Source organism: Euphorbia lathyris, chromosome 9 (assembly GCF_963576675.1).
Source record: "Euphorbia lathyris chromosome 9, ddEupLath1.1, whole genome shotgun sequence".
NCBI lineage: Eukaryota > Viridiplantae > Streptophyta > Magnoliopsida > Malpighiales > Euphorbiaceae > Euphorbia > Euphorbia lathyris.
This window is the reverse complement of record NC_088918.1, coordinates 23590057-23615376: the sequence shown is the minus strand read 5'-3', so window position 1 is coordinate 23615376 and position 25320 is coordinate 23590057. Positions and strand designations below refer to the sequence as shown.

The following is a 25320-nucleotide window of genomic DNA, read 5'->3' as shown; positions in this document are numbered from 1 at the left end:
AAAGCTCGGAACGAGTTCTGGGGACTGGACGTAGGCGGAGAGGCCGAACCAGGATAAGTCTGCTGAGTAATATCTTTCTAACCCTTAAACTCCTTTAATATATATTGCTTGCTATGAAAACTGACTAAGTAAAGAACTCACGCTGAGTTAAGTTTACTAAGAAGCTGAGTTCAGGGATAGACTCTAAGTGTTATTTCCTGACTCAAGTAAAGTAGCAGACTTAGTCACAAGTTGACTAAGCTTGTGTCTTGAATCTACTTAGTGACGCTGTGTAATCCTTTTCCATAGAAAAAGAAGTCAGCCTTAACGGATAAAATTTTAAATAGTTCCTATCCCCCTCTTGGAACTAACTTGTCACGTTATAAGGGACCAACAGATTTGTGGTGGAAAATTTTTTCATGTTCGATGTTGTGCGCATATTCTAAACATTATGGTGCAACATGGGCTCAAGCAAGTCAAATCCATTATCAAGAATGTTCATGATACTGTGGACTACCTCAATGGAAGTGAACAAAGATTGAAAAATTTTGCTGAGCTTGTCCAACAATTCAACCTCAAAGAGAGGAGATTGATTCTAGAATGTAAGACTCGATGGAATTCTACTTATGATATGCTAGCTTGTGCAATCAAATTCAAGGAGGTATTTTCTCGACTTGCTTTAGAAGATAGTGAATATGTTTATTGTCCCACTGTTGGTGATTGGGATAAAATTCAGAAATTGCTTGAGATCTTAAAAGTGTTTTATTCCACTACAAACATTATCTCAGGATCATCATATCCAACTTCTAATCTTTTTCTTAGTGAGGTTTATTACATTAAAGAAATGTTGGATGAACATTCTGATTCTCCTGATGATTTTGTTAGAAGTATGGTCAAAAATATGAAAGAACGGTTTGATAAGTATTGGGGTGAATGCAATTTGCTTATGGCTATAGGTGGGGTGTTTGATCCTCGTTTGAAAATGAGGGTTATTGATATTACTTTTCCTATAATGTTTCCACCAAATCTTGTTAGGGAGAATATGAATAAGGTTGGGGAGACTTTGCATGAATTGTATAATGAGTATAAGAGTATGTATCCTCCTTTAGTGGAGGAACTTGGTGATTCTATAGATGGACCTTCAAATGTTGTTAAAAATCCAAATCTTCCGGTAATGTCTAAATTGTTACAAGTAGTGAGAAGTGGGGAAACATCTGAGCTTAGAAAATCAGAACTTGATGACTATCTTGAGGAAGGCACTTGTGATGTTGTTAGCCAGAAGTTTGATGTCTTAGATTGGTGGAAAGATAGATCTTCCAAATATCGTATTTTGTCTAAAGTGGTTGCTGATGTCTTAGCTATTCCTATTACGACTGTTGCTTCCGAGTCTACTTTTAGTGCTGGGAGTCGGGTTATTGATTCTTATCGGTGTAAATTGAAATCAAAGACGGTAGAAATGTTGATTTGCACATCAGATTGGTTGAAGGCCAATTATGGAGTGAATACACACAAAGTAAGTATATTAAAATATTTTGTTGTTTTTGTATTTCTTTAATGCATTATATCATTTTCACATACTCACATAGTCATATTTGCAGGTTGATGATTTGATGGATAAACCAATAGAAATCATTCTTCCTATCCCTTAGATGGTGTTCTTGGAAGGGTTGCTTCGGATTTATTTATCTATTAAACTTGTTGCGAACTTAAAACTATTTAGTTCTATGTTTTATTTGAATTTAATGTAAACTATATATTTCTTTAATTTTATGAGTTTATGACTTTTTTTAAATTTGTAATTGAATGTAGTGTATTATTTGTTTTATAAAGTTCAAATTAAGATTTAAACTATTACAGGTTAAAATTAACTCAGAAAATGTGAAAAAAAACACTTTTGAATACAGAGCAATCGAGCTCGCGAGGTTTTTTCGAGCCGGGCATGTGTGAAGCTCGACTTGAGCCTAAAAATTTCAGGCTCGCGAGCTTTTCGAGCTCGAGCCGAGCCTGAAATTTCAAGGCTCGTCGAGTTTCGAGCCGAGCCGAGCTCGAGTAAAAATTTAATCGAGCCGAGCCGAGCCTGGCAGGGTTCGGTCTCGGCTCGGCTCGTTAACACCCCTAATTACATGTATATTTAATACGTAATTAATATTAATAAAGCGTGTATGATTGAACTGGTCCGTGCTATTTTATAAAATTTAAGTGCGTCTTAGATATAGACGGACTTTAATTATCCAAGACCGAACTAAACCTAAAATCATATTTTTGTTGTTCAAATCCAATCAATTGGATACATGCTTAAGCGGCTAGGTTGTAAAAGACGCTAGACGCTAATCGGATGGATAAGATCCTAGAGGATTAATCGGAAATTAATTAAATTTGTATTTTTATATTTTTTATTTGTTAGTGAACAAATTGTTATATAAGTTCAATTAAATATGTAATATACTGTTTAAAAATAATAATATAAAATTATTTAATATAGAAATATATATATATACACAATATATCTTTAAAAATGTGCAAACATCGATATTTTAATAACAATATCATTAAAACAACTCAAAAGTGAATTAATATAATAAAGTAAAAAAATTCCAATAAAAAATGATTTTACTCATCATCGCTTAAGGTGACTAGGCAACGTCCAGGCGATCTAAATGAAGCCTAGCTGACTAAAAATTATCTAGGAGCCGAAAAAATGCTTAGATAGACTAATCAGAGAAAATCGAAACGAGTTTTCAATTTTAAGACCTAGACGATCCAAGTTGCCTTGTTTTTTAACAGTATAAACAAGAGAAACACGTGCCCAAACTCATGAACAAAATATATTTGCATATATATTAATTTTACGATTCAATTAACAATATAGTTATCAACATTCAGTTAAGCTCACTCATGAAAACAATTAAATCTATTAATCATTACCTTTCTCAATTTAGTTTTTTAATTTGATTTGTTAGACAAATTGTTTAAAAATAAAATTTTATATATTAAATTTCATCTTTTTAACTTAATATTCCTCCAATTTTTAATAGATATTTTTTTAAAACTATCAATTTATTTCTTTTTATATTATTAATGTATTTTTAATCAATTTTTTTCTTAAATTTACTTTTATTTATGGTAAGAGAAAGGTTTAATATCAGTATCAAAAAACTTAAGCCATATATTAAAAAAAATACATAAAAAGAGAAATATTAAAGATTAATTAGTCATTTTATATAATCTTGGTGAAAAAACCTCAAAGGATCTATATACTTTTGAATGAAAGTTGGGACGCGAAGGAAGATCAGACATCCCAGCTAGGCTGGCACCTCCGACACAACCAACAACCCGAATATTATTAAAAAAAAGGAAAAAATTACAGAGGGGGAGGAACAGAACTAAAAAAAAGGAAAGAAAACAAAAAAAAGTCTACAAGAAACGAATGTGTGCTACATTACATAAATCATCAAACGCAAAAGCCTGACAGAAGTATGGTGCAGAGTTCCACAAGCAGGTATCCGTTGTTGATTGACCATGACTCGCTAACCGATCTGCAGCCTGGTTTCCTTCTCTGAAAATGTGTGTGGCATGTCAGGTCATTTTAGAGAGAGTGAGTAAGCAGGTTCCCCATTCTCTTCGTATTTTTCACGGCACATCAGTCCGGTTGTTGTTGAGCAGGTGAACCGCATAGACCGAATCTGATTCAATCCAGATGGACTTCCAATTTCTCTCCCACGCCTCTTTAACAGCAAACGTAATTGCCTTCATTTCAGCTATATGAGGGGGTGAGCAACGGATAGGGAATGCAAAGCAACCGACTACAAAGCCTCTTGAGTTGCGAAAGATCCCCCTGCACCGGCATTTCCTATGGAACTGGCTGCTCCATCAGTATTTACTTTTATCCATTGCGCTGGTGGAGCCAGCCAGCGGACAGTTAGAAAATATGGATCCGCGGTCAGGCGACCAGAAGTGGCGTCATTCTTACAGCCTTCTCTAATCAGTAACATGAGTCTGTACTTTAGAATTTGGATTGAAGGGAGATCTGCTTCAAAGATAGCACGGTTTCTGACAGACCATATGAACCAAATGCAAGATATAACCGCAAAATTCCATTTTCTTCGTCTGCTTCGGTTGATGCGCATGTTTCTCAACCATAAAATAAAATCTGCAGCATTAGAGTGATAACAGTATAGGATACCAAACATATTAAATATCATAAGCCAAAGCTCCCTGGCAACCTTGCAGTTGATGAAAAGATGGATAGCGTTTTCTTCGCTAGAATTGCAGAGCTCGCAACGTTGAGCAAGCTACAGGAACTTGCTCCAGCAAACTCGAGTCCCTGCACTGCTGTTATCATAAAACAACTTAGCCGTTAGTTGTCCTGATTCCGACGGTTCCCAAATGCACTCATCTGACCCGTGTAACACTTCAATCTGCTGAATTGTATCTTGAACATTTTCCGGAAGCGCATTTAAGTTTGTCCAGCCCCCATTTTGCCTGTATGAGTGAACAGGCTCATAGAGATTGGATTGAACCTTCGCAGAAATACCCAGTTGATCAGCAATCGTAGGCACACACCACCTGTCGACCCAAAAATTCCGCACAGATCCCTCTCCAATCCACCAAACAGAATCAGATTTAATGTCTTCATAGTTCAGTCTTATTAAAAAATGAATATAATAATTATAATTAAATTAGTTAAAATTACGAATATCCACATAAAAAAATCAATATTCACATATATCACTAGATTAATTTAATAAAAAAGAATGTTAAATTTCAGATTTGAGTCAAATTGATCATGCAAGATAAAGTGTTGAAACCTCCTCATTTTCTATTGCCCCCATATTACAAACGTGGTTTTCTTCGTAATATCTAGTGTGATTATTAGGTCCGATATAAGACCTAAAGTGTTGTTATGGTGGTGGCACTGAAACGTGTTATGGGTTAATCATGTCTCCCCGCTTGTTAAACCTCAGATTTTCTTCACGAGCTTGGGGCGGGATATATTTTTCACCAGTACCGACAATTCAGACTCCTCTCTCGTTATCCGTTGTTTCTTGGGATGTTGACTTTTGAGAGAGAATCTCAACACACTTCTTTGGAATCTTATTGACCCTACCGATGACGATTCTCTCCTCCAAGGTTGGCACTTTATTCACCTTTGTTATGGCCTCGTTGTTAGCTCTAAGTGCTTGCATCATCATGTTCATATACTTCTCCATGTTTCGTAGAGCTGTATCAAAATTGACTAGGGCTGACTACTGAGGTGGTGGTCGGTTTGCCCCTTCGATGTTGCTCACTGTCTCAACCATAAAATATTTAGGTGCTTATGGTTCATTACTATGGTTCTGACTCTGGTTTTGACTTTCCTCTGAGTCAGGCGAAATACGGTCTCTCCCTATGCTCTTTTTTGGAAGCATTCTCTGCAAATAACAGTAATTAGATATGACAAAACTATGTTTAATATGAAAATAAAGAAAAGAAAGCAAATAAATATTCCTATTTTGCTAGCAAATAAAATTGCATGAAAATAAAGTATAGAATAAATAAACACAAGTATAAAAAGCAAAGTCAAAAGAATAACAAGCAAATAAAACAAGCCTAAACAAATTCTAGTAGCAAAAATGTTACTAGCTTAAGGACCACAGATGTTCTAGCAAGCTAAATTACTAAAGTTCAGTTCTCATGGTGTGGAAATAAAAATTGTAGTGGAAAATATTAAATACGTGGTATAAGAGATAAGGGTATTGCAATTTTTGACAAAGCTTAAGAAATAGGTTTCACTGGATGTGCCCAAAATTGTTGGCGATATTTTTGAATAATGCTAATTTTAACTTTGTCATGTGTGTTTGGGTGCGGACATGCCAGAAAAATTAATTTACAATTAATGTGAGTTAAGTTTATGGATTTTGCGCGCCAAAACTTGAAATCAATTGGCGGCTGATGATAAAGACAGTGGTGCGCTGAAATCGAAGAGGAAGAAGAATCAATATGAAATTTATCCCAATTAGTTTTTGAAACTTGCTCTTCTCAAATACATTGTACATATTCTTAATGATCAAGGGAAAAAAAAGGAAGGAAATGTTTTCCTTATTTAAATCCCTATTTACCTTGTATCTTTTTTTTAAACAAGTATATTTATAGCAGTTTTTTAAGAGTTTTGCTATTTACTGTCCTAAATTACTTATCACCGTCTTCCATTTGGACAGTTTTGCCTTTTGTATAATTTTTTTCCAAAACTGAAAAAATAATTTTGAGAGAATCGGCCAAAATTTGGCCTAAACGGGTGCCGCATCCGTTCGATCCATGGTGGGAACGGATGCCGCATCTGTTCCCCGCCATGGGCCGAACGGATGCGGCACCCGCTCCCACCATGGGTCGGACTGATGCGGCATCCGTTCCCACCATGGGTCGAACGGATGCGGCACCCGTTTAGACCAAATTTTGAAATGTGCAAAATCGTAAAATTTTTAGTGACGAAAAATACTAAATCGTTCAATTTTTTGTGACGAAAAATATAAAATTCTCCAATTTTTTTATGACGAAAAGTGCAAAATCGTCATGAAAAATATGTATTATTTTCATGAGTTCTTTGATAAAAAAAATGTAAATTTTGATGTTTCCGACTCGTAATCATCCACTTTCGGGGTTCGGGTTGTCACACATCAATTATTTTTATAATTTCAATTATTGTTGTTCGGGTTTATGATTTTGGAGAGAGAATTTTCAGTTTTTAATCAAAATTATGAGAATGGTAAAAAAGTCCAAATGATGAGATGACATTATAATGAACCAAAGAATGAAATGTAAATGAACTAATAATGTTTTTTTTTTTTTGCCTAAATAAAATAACCAATTCTGGTAGGCAAGATGTGCAATTAAAAAACTATTATAAATATAAAATATAGTAAATAGGGGTTTAAATAAAAAAAACATTTTGCACTGTTTGAAAAGCAGTTTTGTATAATTTGACTATATCATAACGGTAAAAATCTTAATTAAACTGTAAAAAGATATATATTTTTTAATAATTTTAAATACAGATGAAGTTAATAATATATTTTTAACAGAATTAGATGTTCACAACTAAGGATATAAATGGGGCGGGCGGGGAATGTATTTTCCATCATCGTCCCACGGCTAGTCGGGGATTCCCCATCCCCATTCCCGTCCTCGTGGGGATCTTCATCCCCGTTTATAGATGTTCAAAAGAACTTTTTCCCCATTCTCCGTCTTCTGTTTTTTACGGAGAATCATCATTTATGTTTAAAAAAAATCAATATATACTAAAACTTTTAAAAAATACAAAAAATCTAAAATTAAAATTGTTTTTATGACAATGACAGTAAAGTATTATTCCTTTGGGTTAGGATGAATAAAAATAGATAGGAAAAATACCTCATTTAGTCCCTCGTTAATATTTTATTTATCGCATTTAATTTTTTTTTTTGAAAGATAAGTCCATTTAATTTAAAAGTTATGAATTATAATATTTAAAGCATAAATTTAATTATCACGGGGATAATTCGGGATCCATCGGGGATTAACGGGACGAGATCGGGGATCCCTGTAGAACGGGGATACCATTTTCCCCATCCCATCCTCTCTACGAGGAATAAAATATCATCATCCTCGTTCTATGGGATTCTCAACGGTGATTCTCCATTCCCGTCGGGTTGGATCACCGATAGAGACACGGAATCACAACCCCATTTACATTTTAACAACTTACTAATTTAATTATAAAGAGTTTAACGTGTCAAAAATAAGACTTCATACGTTGAACCAAATGAACCAAACAATGAAAGATAAATCAACTAATATTTTTTTTTTGCCTAAATAAATTAATCAATTCTTGTTGGGCAAGATATGCAATTAAAAAACTGCTATAAATGTACAAGATATGCAATTAAAAAACTGCTATAAATGTAAAATCATTACATATTAAAAAAAAAAAAAAAAGTAAATAGGGGTTTAAATAAGAAAAACATTTCCTTCCTTTTTTTTTCCCCTTAATCATTAAGAATATGTACAATGTATTTGAGAAGAGCAAGTTTCAAAAACTAATTGGGATAAATTTCATTGATTCTTCTTTCTCTTCGATTTCAGCGCACCACTGTCTTCATCATCAGCCGCCAAAAAGTTGTTTTTCGACTCCATCCCCTTAAACCCAGCAGCAAAAAAGTTTCCTTTCCATCTTTTGCTTCCCTTTCTTCTACTTTCCACCAATTGCAGAACAATCAAATTGACGAACACCATTTGAGCAGCAGTTTGGTACTTTCCTGCTAAACTTTGCTTGAAGTTTCTTACTCTCCTGTTTATACCAGAGGTTAGTGATTTTCTACTTTGATTTCTTTTCTAAGTTGTGATTTTGCATGTTTTGATTGATTTTGGCTGTTCAATTTTGTGTTTTTGGAGAAGGGTTTAGGTTTTTGAACTTGTTTTCCTTGATTGTTTTGTGTTTTGAACTTGTTTTCCTTGATTGAGTCTTAAACTACCATTTCAATTGAAGTTATGCTGCATTGTTTAGTGAAATTTAAGGCTATTTGGTTTTCAGTGTAGGGGTTTGTGCTTCAATGGAGATGAAATGGGAATTGGGGGAGTTCAAGGAAGAAATGGTAGGGAGTAAGTTTCATCAAGCCCATGAAGCAGCTTCTTCCGTTCTCTCCTTAACTCTCCAATTGAGAGAATACGAGAAACAATTTGAAGTGGCTAAGGATAGTTTACTAAAGCAAGAGGAAGAACTCCGAGAACGAGAAGAAGAAGTTGCAATTAAGTTAAGCAAGATAAAGGAAAAGGAAGATGAGATTCAGAAACAGGAAAAGGAATTTCAGGAGCGCAATTCGGAGGACAAGAAAGTGATTCCGGCTCAGAAGGAGGTGGAGGACTGGAGTAGGATGCTTATTACGAAACGGAAGGAACTGGCATTGGCGCAAAAGGAGCATCAGGAGTGTATTCAGGATCTTACTGTGAAAAAGAAGCAATTGGGTTCACTTATGAAGTCTATTGAAGATCGGAGTAAAAAGCTCAATTCAGAAGATACCAAATTGGGGTTCAAAGAGAAGGAACTGAATAGGGTTCAGAAATTGATTAGTGAGACTTCAAATGATTTATGTTTGAAAGAGAAGCATCTTTGTTCAATCAAAGATATGATTGGAGATTATACTGCAAAACTTGAAGATAAAGAGAAGAAGTATCTTGTAATCAATTCATCTATTGACAAGTGTTATGATGAACTCGCACGGAAACAGAAACATCTTGATTCAGTCAAGACCATGATCATGAAGAAAACTGAAGAACTTGAAGCTAAAGAGAAACAACTTCGTTCAATCGAGGGGATGATTGCGGATTCTACTGAAAAACATGTAGAAAAAGAGAAGAAGTATCATGCAATTAATTCATCTATTGACAGGTGTTCTGTTGAGCTCACAAGCAAACAGAAACATCTTGATTCAGTCAAAAAGATGATCATCAAGAAAATCGAAGAACTTGAAGCGAAAGATAAGCAGTGTGATTCGATAAATATCTCTATCAACAAGTGCTCTGCAGAATTCTCATTGAAACAAAGGGAGTTGGAGTTGATAGACAAGTCTATTGAAGAGAACTCATCAAAACTTCAAGTGGAAGAGGAGAAACGAGCTTTTATAGAGAGTTACACAGCGAAACTTGCTAATTCGATTGAAGAAAGAGAGAAGGAATTGCAATGTCTCAATGAAAAAATGAAAACTGATTGTGAAAGCCTTGAATTGAAACTCATTGCTGTTCAAGAAGCCATTAGAAAACGAAATGAAGAGCTCGTGTTGAAGGAGAAATCACTGAAATCGGTCCAAATGTCCGTCATAGAGAGCAATAAGGAGCTAGAAGCTATGAAGAAACAAAAAGTCTTACTTGAAATATCAATTTCAGGATGCTCTGAGGATCTGGAGGCAAAGAAAAAGCAGCTTGAGGTAAAGGATAGACGGTGTGAAGCATATGCCAAGGAGATAGAATTGAAAAACCAGAAAATTGATTCGCTGCAAAAACTAGTTAATGAGCTTTCTAAAAAACAGGAGTCTAAAGAGAAACAATTAAATGATAAATTTCCTTCCGAAGCAACGATTGTGCAACCGGAGAAGTTATTGCCCAATGGTAACGGTAACTCTTTGTCTGTGGATTATCAAACCTGTTCCACAGATAATGGAAGGTACTTGCAATTGCTCTTGAATAGAAGTTTTAGAAAGCATGATTCAGTTCTTAATGAAGCCCTTAATGCTATTAAAAACTCACCGGATCCAGGAAAGCTGGTAGTAGATGCTATGCAGGGGTTTTATCCCACAGTTTTGAAGGAGCAGGATGTAGAGTTCGATTTGAGTGTCATTCGGAGGAGCTGTACTGCTTTGTTGCAGATGTTGTTGAAAATATCGCCGGAGTTTAAGCTAGAAGTTAGAGAAGAGGCAATGAAGTTAGCTCTTGAATGGAAGTCAAGGATGAAGACACACTGGGAGAACTCTTTGGAGGTGTCTGCTTTTTTGCAACTTTTGGCTGCCTTTAAATTGTCCTCGTCTTTCAATCGCAAGGAACTTGAAAGTTTGTTTCATGCTATTTCTCAGAATAAGCAGGATCTTCAATTACGACAGGCTCTAGGATTTGCAGTGGGCGTACCTGGTATGTCATTGTTCCTGGACTCGTAGAGCATACTTTGCCGATCATGACAAACCTTATTGCTGATGAAATCTTCTTACGAAGTCTATGGTTGTTGGTAATTGTTATATTTAATGTTATATGCTAAGTTCATAAGCGAATCAAAATAATGATCCTGGTGCGCTTCGATAGTCTACTTTTCCATGTGATTTTTCTGCTGCTTGTCCATAGGATTAGCTTTTCATCATAGTTGTTAAAGGCATGTCTAAGGTGCAGGGCTTCTCGCCTGAGAAGCTTAAAGACAGGCAATATTCATAAGGCGTCTGCCTGGATGCGCCTTTCCAAGCCTCTCGCCTTGCCTGAAGCGTGGCTAGGTGCTGATTTAGAATAGATACAGTATCTTTTAGGGTTTAAAGTAACTTAGTGCAGCAGAATCCCCTTGCACCTTAGTGCGCCTTGCACGTTAAATAACTATGCTTTGCACTTAATATTTTTGCCGTATAAGTGATCATGTCGGAGTTACAGCCTGCAATAGCCATGTTGCTAAGCAAGACCTACCTTTTGTTGCTTGTCTGAAATTTCCATATTCTGCTTTTGTATATTCATCTGCTATAATATTTTGTACTTGTCTTGGACGTGTGGTTTTGGTTGCATCTTTTTGTTGTCAATCCGAGATATAAATGAATGAAGCATTGGGATCGAATGTGGTGCAGAGTATTATTTTTCGGAATTACAATTTGAATTTTTTGATCTATTAGTAATGAACGGTTTTGTCTTACTCTTTGTTTAGTGATTGACCTTGAGCAAGTTGATGCTTTGCAAGCCCATGAACCAGGGGATTCTTCAACTGCAACAATTGACGAAAGGATTTGTCCGTTGATTCTAGATGATGACATGGGCACCCCCGATTTGATGGTTGATGAAGTTGTACGTGCTCTTAAATCGTCTACGAACCCTGCAAAATTTGCTTTGGATGTGATGTATGGGTCATATTCCCAGCACTGCGCAAATGGAGGTGGAGAACTTGATGTGCGTGTTGTGAAGAGTAAACTTCTATTACTGGAACAGCTCATGAAATTCCGTCCGATAGTAGATGTTCGGTTGAAAGACGAAGCCATGAAGCTCGCAACTTTGTGGAGACGAAATATAACACCGGAGACTGTGAAGGAGATAGAAGTTTCGGCATTTCTACTGTTTTTGCATCTATATGGATTGGTATCTTGTTTTAGTTTCAACGACATCTTAACATTTCTAGTGAAGGTTTCTCGTCACAGAAATGCTCCTTATATCTACCGGGTTATGGATTTCACAGATATGATGCCCCGTGAGTGTTTTAACAAATTTACTCTTCAACTCCATGCTTCTGTGTTTTCTAATAACCTTATTGTTTTGTGATTCAGACCTTATACAGATTCTTATGCAAAGGAAGCAGCATATAGAGGCTGCTAGATTTAGTTGTGCTTTCCGGTTGCATCACATTTTTCCGGTAGACTTGATCCTGCAAAACTGCGTCGATCATGTGCAGAGAGATGCAAAGGCATGTCTATTGCTTTTTAGGCACTAATCAGATCGTCTGTCATTCGAGTATTCGAGTATAAGACTGAATTATTCCGATCTTTGTTTTGCAGGAGAAGGCAACGGAGAAGGAATTACATGCTCGTAAAGCCATATTACAATACATTTCAGAGTATAAGCTGACATCAAGATATGATACTAGCAATATGACTCGTTGCATCGTTGAGCTCGAAAAGCATAGAACAAACAGTACTCCCTCCCCTTCATTGTATGTGCAGAATGGAAACGCTCCGATCATCGATGTCGATAATTATAGCTCAGACAATCAGCAATCTCTTGCTTCTTTTGTAAATGTTAGAGATAAGCGTCCTATAGGATAGATCTATGTTGATACAGTACAACCTTTTTGTCTCAATCAACCCATCAATGACTTCATCTGAAAAGTATAAAAACTTTTTTTTTTTTTTTTTAAATACAGGAACTGATAGAGTTACTTCAATGTTTTTGAAATAGGACATTTCGAACATTAATTATGTTTAAAATATTGATTATGTTAGTTAGAGAGTTACAAATAACGAACAAAATGTCAATATTTAAGTGTAGTTAATTACAAAAAAAAAAAAAAAACTGCCCACCAATTAAATGTCTAGTTATAAATAATCTTGCAAAATGAACAATTAAGGCCGGCTTGAGTAGTTAAGGGCTTCAAGTCGATTAAGCTAGATTTCAAGTTCGAGTCCTAGCTTACGCAAAAAGCTTTAATTGGGAGAGGATCCATCTACGGGGTGTTTGGTATTCTATTGGGATAAGGATAATGATAAAGGTTGAGATAGGGATAAGGATAAATGGTTGGGATATGAATAAAAATACGATAGTCGAGAATTATTATCCAACGTTTGGTATGTGGGATAAGAATAGGGATAAAAACAATACATTTTACTATTTTAACCTTATTTAAACTACATAACATTAATTTGAGGGATACGATGGATTTTTTCATCCTATTAAAATTGCAGGAGCTTATCCCACATCCTTATACCACCCCTTTTGGGTATAGGATTTGAGGGATAAGAAGTTTATCCCTCATCTGTCTCACGCTTCTATTTTTCAAACAAACACGGGATAATTTATCTCGTGTTTTTTTTATCCCTATCCCACCTTCTATATCCCTTCTAACAAACACCCCGCTAAAGTACGTCTGATGAATCTCGAACCAAAAAATCGGAACTATATATATATATATAGGGGTGAGATCCAGCGTGACAAGGGGTTATGGTGTGACAAAGAGCTTATTGTGTGACATAACAAAACTACGTAGTTTTGATGATAATTGAAAATAGCAAGGTGACAAATTTGTAAATAAAAGGAAAAAGAGGATAGAGAAAATTGTTTTAATTCTTTTCTTTAAAATACATTTTCCCGACATTTCTAACATCGTTTTTCGAAAATTTTTATACTATTAGATTCATCTAAATTAGACGGTCATTTTAAGATCTCTGAAGCTCAAGTAAAAAAAATTCCGGTAAACGGAATCCGGGTGGGCGTTTTCTGGTGAAAAAAAGTGCCCAGAAAATTCTCAAAAAATTTCAGAAAATGTAAAACATTATTCTGAGAAACTTTAATTCTTGGGATGAAACGATATTATTTACGGTTTAGTACCAATAAAACGTATTCCTTAATTTTATCCATTTTACATGCTTCAACAATTTGTTGGGTCAAAAGCGTAAGGAATCTCGTTTTGAGCCAAGAATTAAAGTTTCTTAAAATGATGTTTTACATGTTTTGGAATTTTTTGATAATTTTCTGGGCACGTTTTTTGTCCTACTTACATTGTTTCGACAGTGTACGAAATTGTTCCAAATCAGTGTACCATTTGTTCCAACATAATACTTATATTGTTCCAACAGAATAAATCAGCGTAACAATTTTTCCAACAAAATAGTTCTATTATTCCAGCATAATACTTATATTGTTTCAACATAATAAATCAGTTTACAAATTGTTCCAAATCAATTTTATTATCTATGTCTTTAATTTCATTTTTGTTTCTTAGTATTTAATATAGTATCTTCAAATTTATATTAGTTATATTATTTAGAAAATAATTCTAATTCTTATATTGTTCCAACAGAATAGTTATATTGTTCCAACAGAATACTTATATTGTTCCAACATATTGTTCCAACATCTGTTATGATTGTGGCATGTATGGTCATTCTCAGGAGGGTTGCCCTAAAAGGGAGAGGGTTGTTATAGAGAGGGTTGAGAGTAGTGTGCGGATTACTGGAGGGAACCAGGGGTATGAAGGGAACTTTGGTCCCTGGATGGTGGCAAAGAGGCCCGCTAGACGTAGGAATCAACCTGCAGTGGTTCACAATCGTCCTCCTGATATCAACACAAATTCTAAGTCCCTTTCTCCTAAAGCTACTGTTATTCCAAATGTCAAGGAGAAGCATGTCCTCAAAGCTAGAAAGGAGGCTGGGGTTTCTTCAGTAGCCTTGCCTGGGTCCAGATTTGGGGCCCTGATGATTGAGGAAGTTCAAGAGTCAGACCAAGATGAGAATCATATGGATGAGAGTATTCCAGGATTAGAGTCTGTAGATCCAGTCGAGAAGGTGGTTGAATCTGTGAACCCACTTTTTGTCTCTAAGGATGAAGCCCAGGGGGGGACCCTGACCCTTGCAGCTAGAAGGATGAAGAATTCAAATGAGGTTAGTATTCCTGTTCCTGGTATTGATCCTGGGATTGGGAAATCTATGGGAGTTAACAAAACTAATATGAAAAAGCTTAAAGGAAAACAAAAAAGTGGCCTTAACACTTTGGCGTTTCCAGATAAGAGGGGGCCCGGGGGTACCTCGGTAAGGCTCTCAGGAGCCCCTAGTAAATACCTAGCTTAGGGTAGGGGTGTGGTCAGTTGTCCTCCTTTCTATGGATTTGTTATTTTGGAATGTTAGGGGTGCGGCTAGCAAGGCTACCCGTATCCATATTAATGATCTTATTAAGCAGTTTAATCCATCTTGTTTTGCTCTTTTGGAAACTAAGATTAGTGGTGAGAAAGCAGATGAGGTGGTTAAGAAGTTTAAGAACTGGCACTGTGTTAGATCGGAGGCAACTGGCCGGGCTGGGGGGATTTGGCTTTTTTGGAGGCCAGATCGGATTCATTTTGATATTCTTAGCATGGATAAGCAGTTCATTCATTGTAAAGTGAGTATTTCCGGCAATACTCCCTTTTTTATTACCCTTGTGTATGCTGACCCTATCTTGTCTAATCGAAAACGGCTCTGGGAGGTTCTCTATTCTATGAGTGTCAGCATTTCGGAGCCCTGGTTTGTGGCGGGTGACTTCAATGATATCGCCTTTATGAGTGATCAGAGAGGGGGATCCAATCATTATGTTAATCGCTGTCTGCATCACAAGAATAGTATGGATTTATGTGGGCTTTCCGATCTGGGGGCTTCTGGTCATAAATTCACTTGGAAGCGTAATAATACTTTTGTTCGATTGGACAAAGTCTACGCTAATGTTTTAGCTCTAACTTCCTTCCCCGAGTGCTCTGTGTTGAACCTCCCGTTCCGTCATTCGGATCATTGTCCTATTTTGTTTAGACTTTTGAGAGGTAAGCATCCTAGGGGTAAGAGACCGTTCCGGTATCAGTTGGCTTGGGAGTCCCATCCTAAGTTTAAAGAGTTCGTTCATGAGAGTTGGAGACCTCATTCGTATGTACTGCAAGCTGCTGAAGGGTTCAGGAATAAGGTGCAGGGGTGGAATAGGAATGTGTTTGGGCATATTATCAGAAGGAAGAACAAGTTATTAAAGAGGATGGAGGGCATTCAACGCAGGTTGGAGGGGAGGTTTGATCATAGCCTTGAGGGCCTCCTCAGAACCCTTCAGAAGGAGCTGGAGGCTGTGCTTAGGCAGGAGGAGTTCCTTTGGTTCCAGAAGTCTCGGAAGTCCTGGATTAGAGATGGGGATCGTAATACCAAATACTTCCATCTCTCTACCCTGATCAGAAGGCAGAGAAATAGAATTGAGGCCATTAAGGATTCTAATGGTGATTGGGTTTATGAAGATGAGGTTATTCGGAACTTAGCCCTGGATTTCTACAGAGAGCTGTTCAAAGAGGAACCTGTTCTTTTGGAGAGGGCTCACTCTATTGCTACATTTCCTTTAATCAGTGAGGATTGTAGTCAGGAGGCCTTTCAACCTATTTCCTGAAAAGAGATTGACCAAGCTATCTTCAGCATTGGGGCTTCTAAAGCTCCTGGGATTGATGGTCTTCCGGCGGGCTTTTACCATAAGCATTGGGATGTAGTGAAGGAAGGCATCTATAATTTTGTCTTGGGGGTGTTCAGTGGTTCGAAGGATATTGAGCTGGTTAATAGAACCCTCCTGGTTCTGATTCCTAAGATTGATAAGCCTTCTTCCTTTTTGCATATGAGACCTATCAGTCTTTGTAATGTTCTTTACAAAACTGTTACAAAGATTGTGGCTAATAGAATCCGTGGCATTCTTCCTGCGATCATTTGTCAGAATCAGGGTAGCTTTGTGCCTGGTAGACAAATGATGGATAATGTGGTGATCGCCCAAGAGATGGTCCACACGATGAAGATTAGGAAGGGGAGGAAAGGCATTGTGGCTCTGAAGCTGGATTTAGAGAAGGCCTATGATCGAATTAATTGGGATTTCTTGATGGAGAGCCTTGAGAGAGCTAGAATCCCGGACAGCTGGAGAAGTTTAATTAAGGTATGTATTTCTTCTCCTGTGTTTCAAGTTATGGTCAATGGGGATATGTCGGAGGAATTTTCCCCGGGCAGAGGAATCCGTCAGGGGGATCCTATGAGCCCTTTCCTTTTTGTTATTGCTATGGAGAGGTTCTCTCACCTGATTCAGGATGCGATTGATAATGGGAGTTTCCACCCTGTGGCGATCAACAGCTTCTGTCCCCAGGTGACTCACTTATTCTTTGCAGATGATGTCCTTATCTTTCTTGAGGGTAATGAGGAGCAGTTGAGAGTCATTATGGATATTCTGGATTATTTTTGTTCGGCCTCTGGGCAGAAGCTTAATATCCAGAAATCTAGGATGATGTGTTCTAAGAATATGAATCAGAGAGTCTGTAAGAGATTAAGTGATCTCTCAGGTATTCCTCTTACTGATTCTCTTGGGAAGTATCTGGGCGTTCCCCTCCATAGTGAGCGTGTGTCTAAAGGCTCCTTCAAAGAGACTTTGGATAAAGCTAATTCGAAGTGTGCCACTTGGAAAGCCAAGACTCTGTCTCTCGCTGGCCGCCTCACGTTAATTCAATCTGTTAATTGTGCTGCTCCCAATCACATCATGCAGGCTTGTAAGCTTCCGGATCCTGTGCTTAATGATCTTGACAAGATTAACCGTAGGTTCCTGTGGGGGGAAGCTGCGGAGGGCAGGAAGATCCATCTTGTGCCTTGGAGTGAGGTTTGCCAGCCTAAAGATTCTGGGGGTCTGGGTATTAGGAAAGCAAAGGACAATAATAAAGTTTTATTAATGAAACTCCTTTGGCGTATGTGGCAAAACCCCTCCTCTCTTTGGGTTCGCCTCCTTTGTGGTAAGTATCGGAAAGACAAAATCTTCGGGGGCCCGAAAGAGAGAGTTGCTAATTGTTCCTTCCTCTGGAAAGGACTTAGTGCTGTGTTTGATGAGTTCTGCTTGGGAGTTGGCCTAGAGGTGGGGAATGGTAAGTCCATTAGTTTCTGGTTTGATAACTGGATTGGGGATAAACCGTTAATTGAGGTGTGTTCTTCCCCCCCGCCTAGTGATATACGCAACTGGAGGATTGCCGATGTGGTTGACTCGGAAGGGGACTGGATCTGGTCAAAGTTTGATACTTTCTTTAGCCTCGAGACTCTCCTTAGAATGCGGGGAGTGAAGGTGAGTAATCAAGAGGAAGACTTGGATAGGCACTGTTGGGCGCTGACTAACAATGGAGTTTATTCTTGCAAATCGGCCTTTGAAGCTTTCTCTCTCTTTAGATCTGATCCTCCCTCGGATGTGTGGAAGTCGATTTGGACCCTTAAAGTTCCTTTCCGTATTAGGAGTTTCCTGTGGCTGGGCGTTAAGGACAGGCTTCTTACTAATTCGGATAGGCACAGAAGGCACTTGGCTGATTCTGGAGCTTGCAGTAGATGCAGAGGCCATATTGAGACTTTGTGCCATGCTCTTAGAGATTGCTCTAATAGTAAAGAGGTTTGGAGGAAAATTCTCCCACACCATATTTTCTCTTCCTTCATGGCACATTCTGAGGTCGACTGGTTCTCTGATGGTGTTAGAGGAAAGTTGCTTCCATACATGGAGCATGGTGACATTTTCTTTGCTATTATCTGTCACCAAGTTTGGAAATAGAGAAACGAGGAGATTTTTGGAGATAAAACTGTTTTTATGACAAACTTAGCTGATTTCTTCTCGAAAAAACTTTTCTCTATTATCGATAGTTTCAAAGGAGAGTCCCTTGCCAGAGCCTCTCAGTGTTGTGATGTCCATCTCGTGGGATGGAGCAGGTCAAGAGAGGGGGTTGTGAAGCTGAATACTGATGGTTCCTGCCTCAGTAACGGTAAGATTGCGGCTGGAGGTGTGCTTAGAGATGTAGGGGGCGTCTGGCTTTCTGGGTTCTCCCAGAATTTAGGGTTGGGTTCTTCCTTTTCTGCGGAGCTCTGGGCTATTCTTACTGGAATCAATCTTGCTAAAAGGCTGGGTGTTAAGAGGCTCTCTGTGGAGTCTGATAATTTGGAAGCAATCAAAATGATTTCTGAGAATCATTCTATGGGTCTTAACAGTCGCAACCTCATCAAAGCTATTATAAGGCTTTGCTCCTCCTTTGAGTTCGTAGAGTTCAGACACATTTTTCGAGAGCAGAATCGTGTTGCTGATCGCTTGGCGGCGGCGGGCCATGAAGGGACGTTTGGCGTTACTACCCTTCCTGTTTCCCCTAGTTTCATCTCTCATCTTCTCTTAGAAGATAGGATTGGGGTTAGCTTCCCTAGGCTAATTCCTGGGTAGTTTGTTGTTATTCGTTTTTCTTTTCCTTTTCTACCAAAAAAAAAAAAAAAAAAAGAAAGGTAAGATCAAAAGTACCCAGAAAATTATCAAAAAATTCTAAAATATGTAAGACATCATTTTAATAAACTTTAATTCTTTGCTCAAAATGAGATTTCTTACGGTTTTGACCCAATAAATTATTGAAGTATGTAAAATAGATAAAATTAAGAAAATTATTTTATTGGGACTAAACTGTAAGAAATCCCACTTCGATCCAAGAATTAAAGTTGCTCAAAATAAACGTTTACATTTTCTGAAATTTTTTGAAAATTTTCTGGGTACTTTCTGTTTTCTCACCGGAAAACGCCCACCTAATTGCCGGGTTCCGTTGGTTTGGGACTAAACCGTAAGGAATCTCACTTTGAGTCAATAATTAAAGTTTCTCGAAATGATGTTTTACATTTTCTGAAAATTTTTGAAAATTTTCTGAACATTTTTTCTCACAAAAAAACAAATCGCCGGATTCTATTCACCAGATTTTTTTTACCTGAGCTTCTGGGATCTTAAAATAACCGTCTAATTAAGACGAGTCCAACGGTATAAAAGTTTTTAAAAACGAGGTTAGAAAAGTCAGAAAAATGCATTTTAAAGAAAAGAAATAAAACAATTTTCTTTTTTCTTTTATTTACAAATTTGCCACATTCCCCTGGTTAATTATAAAATTGGTCATTGTCACACAATAATGCTTGTCACACCATAAGAAATGTGTCACACATGATCTCTCCTCTATATATATATATAATTTTTTTTTTTTTTACAAAATGTATGAAAATGCTTCTATTTATCGACAAACTTGTTTGAAAGATATCATAAGACAGTTGACTAACTATCAAATTCTTTTAGGTATGGGTAAAATTTATCTTGTACCATTTTGCACATTAGGAATAAATATGCACTTTTCCAGTGCAAATTTAGACCTTATCCCTATTTTATTTAATATTTTAGTTTTGAGAAGATGTATTTCTATGTGTAATGCAAGAAGAATTTCCGAGCAAGCATTATAAGGGGCAACTTTAAGAACAACACAAGGATGCCGATGGAGTATACCCGGTCAGTTAAAAAGAAAGATAAATATCTATTTATGAAAGATAATTGGTGTTAATAAATAAATATACACATGTGATCTTTTTTTTAATTGGTCGGATGTATTAAACTGGGAATACTAAAATTGCTCCACAAGGATAATGTGGACTCTGGATATGTTGAAGTTGATTCGGTACATGTGGAACGTATGAATGTTGCATTAACAAAGAAATGGATTCTAGAGCTAAAATTCCAAAGATTGATAATGGCAAACAATTAAATTTGTAGAATTTTTTTTTTACGGAGTGTTTGTTTTAGTTTTTTATTCCAAATAACGAGAAATATAGCGTTTAGTTACATTTATACTGGAAAAAACATTCTGAGACTTCTGGTCTTTCAAGTTTTGTTAAGTTACTGATAATTTAGTTGGATACATCAAACTCTTCACCTTTCATTTTTGGTTCCATCAATCCCTTTATTAGTAGAAAAACTAAATAGATTGGATGGTGTTAAATAGAGAGTAGTAGGATGGTTTAGTTGTTTCTCTACTTACCAATTTCAGAGAATCTTGTAAAGTGAATTCTAAAAAAATTATTTAGGTAAATAATTTATTAGTCTCTCTATTTTTATATAACATATTGTTTAGTCCTCATATTATTTTTATAAAATACTTCACATTTTAAATAATAGATTATAAGATTCTTAAATTTTGTTACATAGTCCGTTCATTCATTTAAACTACTAGTTTGTCTTTTATTTATTAAGTGAAAATTTTAATAAAATATAATTATGATATTTTACATATATTTTAAAAATAAAATTATAGTTTTTGTATTTTAAAAATCTTTTATTAATTACTATTATTAATGTGAATGTTTTATACAATATTAATATTAAAATCCATCAAAAATTCTACACCAATCTTATTAATGCCAACATTTTACACAATGCTAATATAAAGTGTAAACACGTTAAGGTTCAGGTACCAAAAATATAATTTACCATTAAAATAAAAGAAAATTTAGTAATTAAATGAATCGAGAGACTAGAATTTAAAAACCTTATAATATATGAAAATGTAATTTATCTAGGAAAATTAGTAATTTAAATTAATTGAATGATTAAATTATTGAATAAAATAGAACTTAACCCTTATAATATATTATAAAAAATACAAGGATTAAATCCAAAAAAAAATACAAGGATTAAACAATTTATCATGTAAATATATGGGAATTAATAAATTATTTATCTAAATTATTTTGCTTACCATTTATTGTTTAACAAATTATTTCAATGGTATCATTATAAAATTAACTTTCTTTCTCTTAAAAAAATTTAATTTTATGAAAAGAGTAACACTCTATGCCATTCTAATTAAGAGGGGAAAATAAGATGTCCGAAAGAATTCCAAAATAAACAATTTAAATGCAAAAAAAAAAAAACCTAATCCCTTCCCAGCCCCTTAAACTTGTAACTTTTTTAAGGGGCTAAATGAAAAAAGTTACAAGTTTAAGGGGTTAGGAAGGCAACAAGTGACACGTAAGTGTCATGTAGGCTTATAAGGGCTAAATGTGTCTCATTTGTTGAGTTTAAGTGGTTAAATGGGAACACTATAAGTTTAGGTGGTTAAATGAAAAAAAGTTACAAGTTTAAGGGGCTGGAAAGGGGTTAGGCCAAAAAAAAAAAAAAAAGGCCAAAAGAGCCAAAGAAAAGATATTTAACCTTAAAGGACTTGATACAACTAAAAATAAATGATTTAATATATTCAAATAAAAAAAATAGAAATATAATATACCAAAAAATTGAAAGATTAGGGTCTCAAAATCCATTTTACCTATAAAATAGTAGTTTTTTTAAATAATAGTTTTTTAAAACTTTTCATTGAAAACTGTTTGTATTTATTTAATTTTGATAAAATTATTTTTTTTTATTTTCACTCAACACGTTTTTTTTACATCTTATTATGATCCTTATGCACAAGGACAAAGTGTAAAAATGCCATTAATGTTAATGGCCGAGAGCAATTTCACCCACCCCTAACGTCTAAAATGATGCAATTTTACTTTTAACGTTGGTAACTAAGAAATTTTATCCCTAACATTGTCAAATTGGATCAATTTCAGATATTATTATAAAACACAAATATTCATTATTCTGCACCAGTTGCATATCAGTTAGTTCTAAAAAAGATTTTATATTTTTTTTTTGTGGAAATTGGAAGCTCCGCCTAAAATGAAACAATTCCTATGTAGACTGTGTCAGGGGTGCTTACCAACCCGAAGCCTACTGGTGTAGAGACACATGAATACAACTAATGTTTACCCGTTTTGCAAGTCTGATATCGAGACTGAAGAACACATATTTGTGCTCTGTGTTGTGGCTGCTGAACTTTGGAACGAGGATGGACGGGCTCCTCCGAATTTGGGAAGTGCAACTATTGCAGATTGGCTGCTAGAACAATTGGAATGGGGACGGTTGGATGAGAAGCGACGTCTCCTTGATGTACTTCACACGATTTGGTTCAGGCATAATCACTTAGTATGTTTGAACGGACTAATGGCTGCGTCACAAACAGTAAGAAACTCGAGAGAAGCAAAATGAGACTGGACAGCTTTCCGAGCTAGTAATGAAGCGGGTAATGGCATGGAGAGAAACATGGGTCAGACGAGTGCAAATTGGTGATTCTGAATTAAGGATTTGTCAAATGCAACATGGACGGGGCATTGTTCCAACTCGAAGGGAGATGTGGTATGGGAGCAGTTGTAAGGGATAATGCGGGACGAGTTATCTACTGCAGTAGTAGCGTGATCGTGGGTATGAAGGAACCAAAGATTATAGAGGCTCTAGCGCTGCGGACAAGCTTATTCTAGATGGTATGCATGTGGTATAGGCGAGTCGAGTTCGAAAGGAATGTGAAATCTGTCACGGACATGATTCATGAACAACAGGTCGATTTATCAGAATTTGGGTCTCTGATTCAAGATTGTAATTGTATTCTTCAACAATATCCAGCATTTAGTATTTCATTTATTCCTCGCCTAGCAAACGGTGCAGTCCACCTCATGGCAAGACATGCCTGTTCCAATGCTAGAGACTATCTATCAACATCCGTGCCAATTTGGCTAGCTGATGTAAATTTTAAGGATTTGCATCCTTCCAATTAATAACAGTACTCTTTCCAAAAAAAATATTGGAGATTAATATTTAAATTCAACAATTAATTCATAAAAAAAAGAACTTATAATAGCAAATAACTAAAAACAATGACATCTTAAAAGTACAAAAGCTTCATTACTAGTTGCCAAGTTGAAGTCATGCTATATTATAAACAACTATCAGTTAACAACTAAACCAAACATATCCTAAATCTTATTTTTTGGACTTGAATTGTTAAGAGAATTAATGACGACTAGTGACTTTTGTATGTAAGTCAAAACATTATAACAAAATTAAAAGGTAGTTATTCTTGGATTTAGGCCTGAGGCCCATAACCCAAGTATCACTTTAAGAAGCAAAAGTTCATTCCTAATTCAGCCACTAATGCATGAAGAAAGACACGTAAAAGGTTTGAAGAACCGCCATGTATGCTAAAAGAGGATCCAAGTGATAGAGTACCTTTACACGTGATGGTTTTTCATTGGAAGGCATAAGTGTTCCAATAGAAGTTTGACACATAAAAAGATGCAAACAAAAAACAGTTACAAGAGGTCTCACAATCCATAAATATAAGGTTTATGAGAATCATATATGTATGTCAAAAACTCTATATTTTCTTAGTTTAGTACTAACTTGAGCGTCAGAGTGCTTACGTTGGTAAGCCTAAAACTCTCTTATTTTGCATATTCATTCGATCTGAAAATTTCACAATATATCAATTGATGTGGTGAGCATGGAGGTGAGATTCAATCATGGACACACTACCTCTAGAGACGAACATGATGTATGGAGATCTAAGAAAAAATAAATGAAAACTACCGATCGAAAGAGTAGTTGAAGATGTTACAAGTCAGGAGGACTTAGATGTTTCACCTGATGATGGACACAATGAATCCATAGAGAAATTCCTGAGAAAAATGCAAGGAGATATGAGGCCACATGATATCAACATATTCTTAGCAGCCATGACGAAGTTAAGGTCCAATCCAAATCGGGGGGAGTGGCAGATTCTCCATTAGGATATGTCCATGTTGATCTAAATAGGAAAATCCCCACAATTTTTGGTATGTTTGGTATTAATCTCCCCCATTGAATTCTATTTCCTGAAACATGAGAGTGTAAGGGTGAAAGTTATGGAGTAAGGATCGTGGCAACCAAACAAGAGAGATGATGCATTACACTTATTAAGGGAGGAATAAGTAAAGCAGTTTTAACAACGAAGATGGAAATAAGAGACAATGAACTATGCATGAAAAGATGTTGAGGGTCAGCCAAGAAGGATCATCATAGGGCCAGGGCCAACTGTACAATACATGAAGATGGAAGTGGAAATTCAAGCAAGAAATCAACATCACATGCTTCTGCAAATGAATCCATGCTTTTGTTTCTTTATTTCGGGTATGTTTATTTTACCTATTGTTTGCTGTTTGCCGTTGGAAAAAGCAGTTTTTCTATAAAAGAGAGATTCTCTACTTTTGTAAAAAGCTACTTTTCAGGGGTAAAAGGCAAACATGAAATGAGTAACCAAACACCTAAAAATATCATTTTTGAAATGAAAAGGCAAAAAGCAGTCCGAAAATGAGCTACCAAATACCCCCTTCATTTGTATACTTTCATTGAACCTCTCGAAAAGTATTTGTCTTATACTTAAATGAGCATATTTAGGGTCCATTTGTTTTACCTACTGTTTGTTGTTGTTGTTTGCTGTTACGGTTTGCTGTTGGAAAAAGCTGCTTTTCCAAAAAGCATAGATTTTTTGCTTTTGTAAAATGCTACTTTTCACGAGTAAAAGATAAACAGGAGGTCACTAACCAAACACCTAAAACTCTCATTTTTAAAGTAAAAAAGACAAATAGGAGCATGAAAAGCAGCTACCAAACACTCCCTTAATATGATAACTAATAAATATAATAAAATAATCTTCTCACTTAAGAATTAACATAGGCCCATACATTACCATTATTAGGG

The 25320-nt window shown here is 36.0% G+C and overlaps 1 protein-coding gene across 3 annotated transcripts; it reads left to right on the top strand.

The window, feature by feature from the left end:
- Positions 1-7993: 7993 nt before the first annotated feature.
- On the top strand, positions 7994-12575 carry LOC136206103 (uncharacterized). Of its 3 annotated transcripts, XM_065997029.1 has the most exons (6): positions 7994-8296; positions 8525-10463; positions 10557-10611; positions 11378-11911; positions 11988-12124; positions 12216-12575. In XM_065997029.1, the coding sequence occupies exons 2-6, from the start codon at positions 8544-8546 to the stop codon at positions 12480-12482; spliced, it is 2913 nt and encodes a 970-aa protein (XP_065853101.1). In that variant the 5' UTR covers positions 7994-8296; positions 8525-8543; the 3' UTR covers positions 12483-12575. The 3 variants fall into 3 exon arrangements, with proteins under 3 accessions (XP_065853101.1, XP_065853100.1, XP_065853098.1); XM_065997028.1 differs by having other exon boundaries at positions 8530-10611; XM_065997026.1 differs by having other exon boundaries at positions 8525-10611.
- Positions 12576-25320: the final 12745 nt, after the last annotated feature.

Excerpts from the sequence above, each read along its gene's own strand:
- LOC136206103 (XM_065997028.1), top strand. The coding sequence starts at position 8,544 with ATGGAGATGAAATGGGAATTGGGGGAGTTCAAGGAAGAAATGGTAGGG. Across the intron at positions 10,612-11,377 it reads ATTTGCAGTGGGCGTACCTG|TGATTGACCTTGAGCAAGTT; the intron begins GTATGTCATTGT and ends CTCTTTGTTTAG. Across the intron at positions 11,912-11,987 it reads TTTCACAGATATGATGCCCC|ACCTTATACAGATTCTTATG; the intron begins GTGAGTGTTTTA and ends TTTGTGATTCAG.